The following is a 12,041-nucleotide window of genomic DNA, read 5'->3' on the forward strand; positions in this document are numbered from 1 at the left end:
TTCATCAATTAATGTAACTTGCAAACTGTACAAACTAAAAAACTACCAAAAGTCAGCCAAAAATTTTACACTAAAAAATTGTAAATAGTGAAATTATTTTTGAATGGAACAAAATAAAGAAATTAAAAAAAATATTGTTTTTTTTTATCAAACGATAAATTTTGTTAGATTAGCTACCATGCAAAAGTTCAACACATTTTTACCACTATTATAAAGAGTCACTTGCAAAAAAGAAAAAAAAAGAGATATATATATATATATATATATTGTTAGACAGAACGAAATAGAAACCAGACTTAGACCTGAAAGTTAAACTACCACGAATCGCCGGTTCAGTCAGTTTCCCGCGGCGGCCGGCTCGAGTTTAGAGTACAATCACGGCTCGTCAGCCAGGCAACCGGAAGGTTCGGTTTCTCGTTATCCAAAACCGCTACAACTAATACCTGACCGGGTCTTTCGGACAAAAAAAACCCAAAAATCTAAATAATGGCCAAACTAACCGGTTGAGCCAACCCTAACCGGTCCATCCGGTCTCCTCGCTCTCCTAACCTCCCTAACTCGGTTCTGTTTCCCTTCCTCTCTGTTTATCTGCAAGCATTCAAACCAGAAACAAGTAAGCTCTCTCCCTCTCTCTCTCTCTCTCTCTCTCTCTCTCTCAATTTTAATTCAATTAATTTAATTGAGTGTATTATCTGCTTCATTTGGTTGCTGGGTTTCTGTTAATTATTTGGTTTAATTCTAATTAAACAAGAAAGTTCATGTCTTTGTTGTAATGGGTTTTGGCATTTTTGCATAAACTAGTTAATTCTCTGAGGTTTTAGCCATGGCGTCCGGTCTGGTAATGGAGCCCGTGCCGATAACATCGCAAAAACACGACCCGGCATGGAAGCACTGTCAAATGTTTAAGATTGGGGAGAGGGTTCAGCTCAAGTGCATATATTGTAACAAATTGTTTAAGGGTGGTGGGATTCATAGGATTAAGGAACACCTTGCCGGTCAGAAGGGTAATGCTTCGACTTGTCTGAGAGTTCCGCCAGATGTTCGGGCTCAAATGCAGCAGAGTTTAGATGGGGTTGTGGTGAAGAAGAGGAATAGGCAGAAGCTTGATGAGGAGATTACTAACATTAACCCCTCACCTCATGGTGAGGGGGAATTGATTGCTGTTCAGAATGATGTGAGCAATGGAGTACAGTTGATTGGAGTTCCCGAACTGCTTGAGCACAAGGGGTTGTTGGGGAATCAAGAAGGAATGACAAGTGGGAGGAATTTGGAGAGAAGGAAAAGGGGGAGAGGCAAAAGTTCTTGTGCAGGACATAGTGCTCTTGTTGTTAGTAATAGTGTTGCGTTAGGTCCTCCAAAAGTGAACAATTTTGTTCACGAGGCAATTGGAAGGTTTTTGTATGATATTGGGGCCCCTCCAGATGCAGTGAACTCTGCGTATTTCCAACCGATGATTGATGCAATTGCTTCAGGTGGTTCAGGGGTTGTGCCTCCTACGTACCATGATATTCGTAGTTGGATATTGAAGAATTCGGTTGAAGAAGTGAGGAACAATATTGATAAACATAGGGAAACATGGGGAAGAACTGGTTGTTCAGTCTTGGTCGATCAGTGGAACACAGAGTCAGGTAAGGTTTTGCTAAGTTTTTTGGTGTACTGTCCTGAAGGAACAGTTTTTTGGGAATCTGTGGATGCATCAGACATTATAAATTCATCGGATGCCCTTTACGAACTGCTTAGGAGAGTGGTAGAAGAAGTTGGAGTAAAAGATGTGCTGCAGGTGATTACTAGTGGTGAAGAGCAATGTATGGTTGCAGGGAGAAGGTTGACTGATACTTTCCCTACGCTATATTGGACTCCATGTGCAGCTCGGTGCTTAGATCTAATGCTCGAAGATTTTGGTAACATTGAGTGGATAAATACGGTCATTGAACAAGCAAGGTCCATTACAAAGTTTGTGTACAATCATAGTGTAGTGTTGAATATGGTCAGAAGGTCTACTTTTGGCAATGATATTGTAGAACCAGGCGCCACTCGCTTCTCAACAAACTTTACATCACTAAAACGACTGGTTGATCTAAAACACTGTTTACAGGTTATGGTTACTTCACAGGAGTGGATGGACTCCCTATATTCAAAGGAACCGGGGGGACTGGAGATGTTAGATCTTATTAGTAGTCAGTCATTTTGGTCCTCATGCATCCTGATTGTCGGCCTGACAAATCCTCTCTTGCGGGTTTTGAGAATGGTTGGTAGTGAGAAGAGGCCTGCAATGGGATACGTGTATGCTGGAATGTATCGGGCAAAAGAAACAATTAAGAAAGAACTCGTCAAGAGAGAGGAGTACATGATATACTGGAATATCATAGATCAACGATGGGAACAGCAGTGGCGTTCTCCTCTTCATGCTGCAGGCTTCTACCTTAACCCCAAAATATTTTATAGTTTCGAAGGAGATATGCATGGTGATATCCTCTCACATATGTTTGATTGCATCGAGAGATTGGTTCCTGATACAAAAGTCCAAGATAAAATCATCAAAGAGCTAAATTTGTACAAGAGTGCTGCTGGAGATTTTCGAAGGAAGATGGCAATTAGGGCTAAAGACACTCTGCTTCCTGGTGAGGGCCTAATCTTTTCGATTGTTTTGTTATTTCTAACTTCTGTGTCATGACTTAGCTTGCAATGATTTAAGTACTAGCACATTCGAATAAAGAAAAACTAACGAAAAGTCCTCAAAAACTTTAGTTTTAATCAAAAGGACAAAATAAAGGTGTAAGTGAATAGTATCATGAGTGACTTTTTAGGCTAAAAATGTCCTTAACGTTAAAAGTGAACAGTACCAGGAGTGTTTCATTAAAACTCCCTTCGAATAATCCATTTGATATGCATTCGTGCATGCTAACTGCTAAGTCAGATAAATATTGCTGTTCCAATTCAAGTAGTATATATGACATTTATAAGCATTTTTATGTATTAGATCAATTCAAGCCTTCAATTTTGTTTACTGCTGGTAAAACGGAAGCTCTTTAATCTTTTGGGTGTATTTGGTGTAACCACGATGCCAAATTACCTGTCTTGCACATATTGAAAGTATTCTTGGAACAGAAACTGAACTTGTCATCATTGTATTATGTTCTTCGTTTTTGAACCTCTCACGTTTAGCTAATTTTATCCACAATGTACTTTTGTCTTAGCTGAATGGTGGTCAACATATGGAGGAGGTTGCCCAAATTTGACACGCTTGGCAATCCGAATTCTCAGTCAAACTTGCAGTTTGATTGGGTGCAGGCGAAATGAGATTCCTTTTGAGAGAGCACACAACACAAGGAACTGCCTTGAGCGTCAACGTCTCAGTGACCTTGTCTTTGTTCAGTATAACTTGCGACTGAAACAAATGTAAGCACAAAGCAATACTGTTATGGAATTAAGAACGGCGGTTTAAAAATAGTGGGGAGAAATTCCTTTCCTTTTGCTAATAATAATTTTTGTTTCCTCACAGGGTTGATAAGAACAGTGAACAAGATGTTATGGATCCCATATCATTTGAAAACATTAGCATGACGGAAGACTGGGTTACCGGGAAGGACATGTGCTTAGATGACAATGGTATTTTCGACTGGATGGAACTCGATTCAACCTCTGCCAGCACAATGCTTTTAGGGCCATCCAATGATGATGCCGATGACTTGGGCTCTGGTAATTTTATACTTGAAAGTGGACAATTGCTAAAAATCAAATGACCTTTGTTCTTAATCACATTGTACACTGATTAACCTTGGTCTATATATGCAGGTTTTTATGATTATGAGATCTTTAGCAGAGCAAAACACGGTGAAGAGGAAAATGTTGAAGACAATGTAGAAAATCATTAGAGCCTTATCCATGAGTCAGTTATCGACATCAAGGACCCATGGTTACGAATCATCGCCTTGTAGTTTGCAACCGAGCAGAGGAAGATGTAGTTAAGTAGATGTGCATGTTGTGTCTGGAAGATTTTGTAGCCTCCACACAGGTAGTTTTCATTATTAGAGTGTAGTGCATTGTAGCTGATAATTTTAAGCAGATAGTTTGAAGCAACTAAAATGTTGTTAGGAAGATAAATTTCCAATCTAGTTCTCGTCCAGATGAAATGTAAAAGTATTAGAAAATCTGTTCACTCTATCTTGGGTAAATTTAAAATTAAGCTGGTTTTATATGTGCTATGTTTCATACTACCAGTTGCTTTGAGATTGAAGAAGAAACGGGGTTTTCTACAGTACACTCGTGTATGAGGTGATACCAATTAACGCAGCAGAACAATAAGAAAATCATTTAAAACTTAAAACACACCAAGAACACAACCTCTAAAATATTATTAGTCGTATATCATGTTATTGTCGAAATTATTAAGCCATGTAAATTCCGCGTCTAACACACTGGTGCATTGTAGAACTTTTGAAGAAAACGAAGTCCTTTTCGACTTGAAAATATTGGATATTGCAGCTGCCTTGTGGTATTTAGAGAAAGTGACAACGTATCTTCCTTGTTTAAATAAAAATTTCATTGCAAAGGTCGTTTAATTAATTTAACATCGGAGCCTACTCCCCTTCATTATGTACATTCGAACGTACATTTTAGTTTTTACGCTACAATAACGTACTGTCAATTTTTGCAGCCTACTTCCTCCTTTGAAATAACATCGTAAGAGAAGATGTAGGCTTCTTCTAATCCTTTTGGGCAGTCATCTAGCAGCCCGTTTAGGTCCCAATCGGTATTTGGGCAGACTTGCAACGCAAGTAACAATCCTTTCGCTCCCAAGACTTTTGGTTTTGGCTCGCAAATAGGGAGTTCCACGTTTGGAGGAACTTCAACTGGTGTATCTGGCTCGCAAACGGGGTGTCGTTCCATGTTTGGAGGAACTTCAACTGGTGTATTTGGCGCAACTCAAGCTTCTTCACCTTTTCCTTCCTCCATAACTTTCGGTCATAAATATCGTCACCAACTTTTGGAAATAGTAATACAACGCCTACTTTTGGAGGAACAACTTCTAGTCCTTCATCTTCACCTTTCGGTGGTTCATCTGGTTTTGTCAGAAGCCCGTGTTTGGAGCATTTCGGTCCAAACCTGCTCAAACAAGTCCTTTTGGTGCTACCACCACCCCATCCTTTGGTGCTATAAGTGGTCCGGCCTCTGGTGCAACCCTCCACCCTCCGCTTTTGGTGTTATAAGCACCCCAGCTTATGGAGCAACAATTTCCCTTCCGACCTAAAAAAGAAAATTGAATTCCCTAATTCTGATCCTTCTGAAAATCAAACCTAGCTTGAATCAATCATATGGCCTTACATGTTAAGATTAAAATTTAGATATGTGAAAGTATAAACTAGTGAAATTTATAATTTCACATTCGGGTTCATATTAACCAAAGGAAGAAAGTCCATGGGAGAAACGATAGAGATATAAGGCAGCACAACAAGACTAAATACAAGATTACACTACACCAATCCAACATAGGAAGACAATGCAACAACATTAATTGTTTACCCTTAACATCCTTACAAAAGTGCTTCTCTCCTTCCTCCCTCCCTCCAATTATAACCTAAAAGAAAAGGACTTAACATGTGTACAAGCAACTTCCATCATCACTCCTAGCCGTTGGATCAGTACAACCTTCAGGAACTGGAACATTCACTTGCTGCGCTGCTTTGCCTGCACAAAGACCAATTATAAAACCTTTAATACACACACACACACACACACACCCCTAATACATTTTGTAAATTTACCAAATCAAGCTAATGGATGCAAACCTCCCACAGAGGATCTCTGAATATCAAGGGATCTAACTGTAGAATGTTCTATCTGTCCATAGCATCTGAATTGGCATCACCAAGAGCAGCCTCGCTCAAGTACTTATCAGCCAATTGAACTCTCTTCACATTCTCTTGCTCTTGGACAAGCATGTTTCCGTACTCGAGGAGCTTTTCGATTGTCATATTCGGCTGCTCGAAAGTTGGGGGTCCTTCCTTTGAGTTCACAAGCTTCTTCCCAATGCCCTCCACGCCAACACCCGAAATCCACTTCCTCACTTCATCGTCGTAAACCCTAGCCCTCAAGGCACCAAAGAAATCTGCAAAATCATGACATAGGGTCAGAATGACTATTTGATAACATAACATGTCAAATTGTATGATGACATGACATAAAATGTCTGACTATCTGATTAATTATATAACGTGTCAGGCTGTTTAAGGTACAGGAAAAACATTTAGCATACCAATAGATTGTCCCGGGAAGGTGTCAACAAGCTTGACAATGTCTTCCTTAGCAACATTGTCACTCCTGAAGATCCCAATGCAGACTCCAATGCAATCTTCGCGGGTGGGAGCCCAGTAGAACTTCTCCATACGGCCGTCACGGATGAGAGGAGCGTACAGTGTTGAGAAATCGTTACCGGTGACAATGATTGGGACACGGGGGTTCTCCTCCTTGTTGTACATACCTGGGAGCTGGACGTTTGTCGGGTTATCAGCAATGTTCATGAGGGTGGCATTCACCAGTTGGTTGTTGACCGTGTATTGGGTGGTTCCACCAAGCCGACCAGATCCTGCATCAAGATCGTTGATGAAGAGTGCACACATTTTACCCTTCTTGATAATGTCGGCCGCTTCACGGTACCTTTGCCTGATCACCTTCGCGGGTTCTCCTGCGTTTCCACTTTCCAATTCTCCGGCACTCATCATGATAGGGCTGAAAAAATGTCATCAAAAAGCTAGGCAGTAAGAAGCAAACTTATCTGACCAAGTGACCATAAACTAGTTAGTTCAGTTTTAAGGTTTTTTTGTAAAAAAAAAAATTTGGAAACCAAAATATCAAGCCAAAATTTGAAAACTCACTAAAGTAAATTACCAAAAAAAATTCAGTTCTAAAAAAAAAGTTACTAAAGAAATTATCTGTTTAAATAAATAAAAAATTGATAACAAAAGCAAAAATTGAAAAAAAAAAGAAAAAAAAAAGAAGGTTATCAAACGACTCGTTAGTTACTTAAATTTCTAATGTTGACATTTCGAGTCTAGCATATGGATAATTTAAACTGAGTGACGTAGAGGATGTGTGATAGATGTACTGACCTGATTCCCATCTTGGCAAAGACAAGCTTACACTGGAAAGATTTACCTTGACCTTTGCCTCCCCAAATACCCAAGATGAGAGGAACCTGCAAACAAAATTAAGTGATGATTCAAGTTAAATTCCTACAATTAATATATTTTCGGAAAAAACTCATAGTTTGTGACGACCCGTCCCTAATTTTCCTTGTAATTTTCTCCCTCAGTGTGTAAATTGACGTTTATGTCCTTTTTGGCAAAAGGAACCTGACGTGGACGTAGTTATTCGGCTTTAAATTATTTTTCTCACTATCATAATTAAATAATACTCGTTGTTACGAGTGCATGAGCGCAACTTAGACCTGAATCGGACTTGTAACAAAAAAGTTACGCTTAGTTAAAATACATTAACAACAGATAGATTTGTACACGCATGTGCTAATTATTCAGTGTTGGAAACTACTATTTTCGATAATGTACATTAGATTTCGTGTGATTTCAGTTGTACAAAACCTTATCTCTTTTTCTTTTTTTAAAACCTGTCCGTGACTTACCCATGCACACCAATTAAACACTTTCCCACACTTTCTCCCCCAATAAGACACCTTCACTTTTTCAACCAATCAGAAAATCCCCCTCTCTTCTTCTTAGCCAATTAGAAAAGCCTCTCTCTCTCTTCTTCTCCCTCGTACCCGAGCCTCTCTTCCCTCTGCAACACACACACCCAGTGTTCTAAAAATCGGCCTAGGCGGCAGCCTAGACGGCGCACAGGCGCTACACGGTGGCCAGCCGCTCCGATTAGCCCATAATCAGGAGAAAAATCGGCAAGAGGATTTGGCGGGCGTGAAGGCAGCCTAGGCGGTGCTTGGGCGGCCTAGGCGGGCGACTCGATGGCCTAGGCGGTCTGGGAGTTTTAGAGTTTTTGTCGTTGTAGAGGGCTGTGTTCTTGTTATGGTTCTGCAATTCTGCGTTTTACATTTAGGAAGACGAAAGGAAGAAGAAGATCAAAATGAGTTTCTCTCTATTCGCATTCCCCCACGTGACAGACAGACATGACCACTCGGTCCACTCCACTTTTTGTTGTATTTTTTTAAATTTTCTAATCAATTGCAGGGACATATAACATACAATCATACATTGAATATTGGTGTGGTGTGCCCCACATTCCCTTTTTGGTGCAGAGTGCCCAACCTTTGTTACAGATTACACCATTACTTTTTATTTTTATTTTTTTAAGTTCATTATATAATAAATAATCTTTAAAAAATATTTATTAAGTAATATGAATTTTCATCTTATACCATCTAATTCATTAAAAAAATATAAAAAAAAATTCTATCTATCGGAGAGACATTGTTGGATAATCTTTTTGCATTTTATCATTCGTTTATTATCTTATCCATGGATTTCATACAAGTATAATTTTTTGTAAGTGTCAATATGAACTTATTTACAAGAAATTTACCTAAATTTGCCTAGACCCTGCCTAGCCGCCCTACTAGCGCCTAGCGTTTTTTAGAACCTTGCACACACCAACATCAAACCTCACATATCGACCCTTAAAGCACCACCATTGTGCTCCACTCATCCTCACGAACCCATCCGTACCAACTGATATTAAAATAAACGAGTTTTGAGCTTCAAACTCGGAGCTTCGACTCAAGTGGAGTTTTCCCTGACGTTTTTCTACTCGAGTTACAAGATTTTGGGAGGTTTGGAAGCATCTAGGCAACTCCCCAAGGCCATTAGCCTAGTTTTGAAGTGGAGCCAACGAGGAAACCCACGAGTTTGAGACAACAAAAATTAGGGCTGAGAGTCTTGAGTTTTGATCCATTTCTGTCTACCTTTTGGACTTTCAAGAGGTATAAACTTGTTCTCCTCTTCCTGGGCTTCATTTCCATATAATGTACGTTGAAAATGGTTGAGAAATGAAAAAGTTTTGAAATTTTTCCAGAAATCGGTGAATTTTTCCAGATTCCAGTGAACCAGACGACGGCGGACAACGGAGATCAATCGAATAAGAAGGAGAATATTCCGTTAAAGTTAACGGAATATTCTGACGCCGTTAGACTTAATGGAATATTCCATCAGAATCCCTGGAATCTATCTGTTTGTCAAGCGAGTGGCTTGCACATGTGGCCGTATCCTCGCGGCGAGTGAGGGTGCGTCTGGCTATCAGCCAGCGTGTGCTTGATGTGTACAAGTCCATAACGTCAAGTAGAATGTTTTCGTATATTTAAACCCTCCGTTGAGCAAACTATGGGGGATTTTCCTAGTCGTTCTGTGTAGGTCTTAATTAATTAATTATTTTTCACATATAGGTGAGACTTACCCTAAGGAGGTACGAGGACAAATAAGGCTAGGAGGCTACGATCCATTGATGTATCAGTGAGTGGACATTTGTTTTTATATATAAAGTTTTATAGTTTCCACAAGTGCTTTTGGATTGATTTACGCCTATCATGCCATGTTTTATTTAATTTAAAAAATGCCATTATATTGTTGAGATTTATATATTGTCATGGCATGTTCATACGCTTTATACTTGCTGATCATGCATGCTTGCACCTGTGTAGTACTCGCTCGGGCCAATGTCAGGCTTCATGTGTATGTACACATCGCACCACATGTTCACCTTGGATCCATTGTAGGTGCCAATCATGTCATATAGGCTGCCCTAGGCAACTCCGATTCGTATGTGATGCGCCTAGCACTAGTCTTCACGTGATTGTAGTACTAAAGCGTATATTATGATTACACCCAGTTCTGTTCATGTCAGATCCCCTCTACATGACTCGTGTGTTAGCATAGATTGATGAGCACCTGATTTTATTATGCTACTGTTGAGATATTGTGATTTAGCGTATTTCTGGATTTATTGTTGATTTACAATTGATTTCATACTTATACGTAGTATGATTTTCTGGAAACTATACATGTTTTACGGCGAGGGGCTAGTATGTTCAGAAACTAAATGTGTTTTATAAACCTTTGTTTTTTCCCACTCACCCTTTTGTTTTTCGCCCCTCTAGGACTTTGATAGCTTATTACTCTGTGGCGTACGAGGAATATCCGGCGGTTATGACATACCCCTAAATAAATGTAGGAGCTTTTCCTGTTGTGTAATAAGCACTTTAACTAGTTTCGACTGCACACTTTTATGTCATCTATGCTCTGAACACTTGTGTTTTATGAGTTCTTCCCTCTACTGCGCACTCTCAATTTTAGATTATATAAATGTTAGCTTTGGTTTTAATTTATCCATATTTTTATGCTTCACTTTCCCTTTTGGTTACGTCATCTTCGGGTGTTGATCAACATGCCTCGACTCCGGTCAGGGTGTGTCATAGTTACATCTTTGATAGTGATATTTACCTTGATGTTAGGAAGGGTCATGAAGTTCTTGGTGATGTGAACAACAAGCTTGTCCATAAAGCGGGAGCAATATAAAAACCATCCATGTTGTTGTTAAAGTTGTACCTATTCAAGAACCATCTCGTTACCATGTTAACTGTAATAACCCGAAACTTGGGGACAATTATATCGGTCGTGGATTTGGCAACGTGAAATATTCATAAGAACATATATGATCTATGAACTTACTGGCGAAGCCCCGTGCTGATGTATTCATAAGAGCTCATGATGGCAAAGTGAGTTCCGGCTCCTTGAGGTGCCTGGAAGAGGGAGTCCACCATACCCTTTCCTCTTGTAATGTCTTGTTGGTCATCGGAGGTGTCGAATGCAAGGCCTCTCCATTTGTCCTTGTTGGTCTGCCTTTCTTCTTCCACCTCTGCGACAATCCTGAGGCTTCCGGAGGAAACCTTGGAGCTGGTGAACCTTGAGTTCACTTTCTTCAAGTTGCTTCCCAAAAAGGTTGAGCTTGGAACTGAAGCACTGCTCCTAGAGCCATTCAGGCTCAAGTGCAACCCGTATTATTGTGATCACCTTCCAAACTCACAAACCCATGCCTAATTGTTTCCCAAACTCGCATGGGTATGGATAACTTCTATTCTTGGTTGTATATGTAGTTTGGATTCATAGGACAACATAAGTATTTATCTAGAAGACTTGAAAACATACGTCTGACAAAACATTACCCTAAGTAGGTAACTAAATATAATCAAGGACAACCAACTACTGTTTAGCTTCTAAGCAGGTGATTGACAACACACAAAAAAAGAGTTAAGCCATAAAATAGGCGGAAAAGGTGTAATACCGGTGCTCGGTTGACAGTTCCAATGGTAGATACAGCAGTGGCCATGATCTCCGTCGGAACGGTTGTTTTCTAGTGTGAGTAACAGAGAAGAGGGGGCACTCCTGGTTGCCTGCAAGCACAGTATGCTATTCTTGTGTTTTGGAGGGAAAAGAAATGAGAAATGGTTTGTATTTATGGTACTTGTTTATGAGTGTACAGAATTTGATACCCTTTGGATTTGCTTGTTGAATGGTTTGAGATCATAGAATCAAGATTGCTTTGATGACACGTGTCAAACAAAGAGTGCATGGAAACTCAGTCATTTGACTCGTTTCCTGGTACTTGAGGGTAGTGTTTAAGCTCTCTTCTTCTACACACAAAAAATTAGGCAATTTTTGTAACAAAAAAAAAAAGTAAAAATTGGACAATTTATTGGCCACAGAATTGAGAGAATCGAAGAAACTGGGAAAGCCCATGTCTATTATTGTGGGGTTTTATTTTGTTGTTTTCTTATAATGGAAATGCATGGAGAGGTCTTGCTAATTCCGGTTGGAGGTTATGGAACACAATCATGTTCAAGTTCTCCTGGCTTGGTTTCTCTTCCGTTTAGGACTTCACATTAAATGTGAATGGGTGATAGGCTTGGTTCTAATTAACGGGGTGATTGAAATTGGAGGATTAATTAGATATTAACAAGGTAATTGAATCATCGATATTATTGCTAAAAAAAGAGTTGGGGAAGTTCTCCATGCTAAGCTTTG

At 39.6% G+C, this 12,041-nt stretch overlaps 1 protein-coding gene, 2 long non-coding RNA genes and 1 pseudogene across 4 annotated transcripts; 2 read left to right on the forward strand and 2 right to left on the reverse strand.

The window, feature by feature from the left end:
• The first annotated feature begins 331 nt into the window (after window positions 1–331).
• LOC126627719 (uncharacterized) lies at window positions 332–4,198 on the forward strand. 2 transcript variants are annotated; one of them, XM_050297234.1, is made up of 5 exons: window positions 349–613; window positions 802–2,621; window positions 3,198–3,399; window positions 3,503–3,699; window positions 3,796–4,198. In XM_050297234.1, the coding sequence occupies exons 2-5, from the start codon at window positions 824–826 to the stop codon at window positions 3,873–3,875; spliced, it is 2,277 nt and encodes a 758-aa protein (XP_050153191.1). In that variant the 5' UTR covers window positions 349–613; window positions 802–823; the 3' UTR covers window positions 3,876–4,198. The 2 variants fall into 2 exon arrangements, 1 of the variants encoding a protein (XP_050153191.1); XR_007625118.1 differs by lacking the exons at window positions 3,503–3,699; window positions 3,796–4,198 and adding an exon at window positions 2,981–3,093 and having other exon boundaries at window positions 332–613; window positions 3,198–3,330.
• Window positions 4,199–5,437: 1,239 nt separating this feature from the next.
• Window positions 5,438–11,076, reverse strand: LOC126630249 (ribulose bisphosphate carboxylase/oxygenase activase, chloroplastic-like; annotated as a pseudogene).
• On the forward strand, window positions 7,631–10,349 carry LOC126630674 (uncharacterized). The gene is made up of 3 exons (XR_007626073.1): window positions 7,631–8,947; window positions 9,040–9,473; window positions 10,118–10,349. It is a non-coding gene; the product is annotated as an uncharacterized LOC126630674 (long non-coding RNA).
• Window positions 9,157–9,528, reverse strand: LOC126630675 (uncharacterized). Its single transcript, XR_007626074.1, has 2 exons — window positions 9,401–9,528; window positions 9,157–9,231 (listed from the first exon to the last, which is right to left on the reverse strand). It is a non-coding gene; the product is annotated as an uncharacterized LOC126630675 (long non-coding RNA).
• Window positions 11,077–12,041: the final 965 nt, after the last annotated feature.

The sequence above is a fragment of the Malus sylvestris genome, chromosome 7, assembly GCF_916048215.2.
Source record: "Malus sylvestris chromosome 7, drMalSylv7.2, whole genome shotgun sequence".
Classification (NCBI taxonomy): domain Eukaryota; kingdom Viridiplantae; phylum Streptophyta; class Magnoliopsida; order Rosales; family Rosaceae; genus Malus; species Malus sylvestris.

Bases quoted from the DNA above. Each gene is read 5' to 3' on its own strand.
- LOC126627719 (XM_050297234.1), top strand. From the start codon at position 824: ATGGCGTCCGGTCTGGTAATGGAGCCCGTGCCGATAACATCGCAAAAA. The intron at 2,622-3,197 runs GTGAGGGCCTAA...CTTTTGTCTTAG, and splicing joins TAAAGACACTCTGCTTCCTG to CTGAATGGTGGTCAACATAT. The intron at 3,700-3,795 runs GTAATTTTATAC...CTATATATGCAG, and splicing joins TGCCGATGACTTGGGCTCTG to GTTTTTATGATTATGAGATC.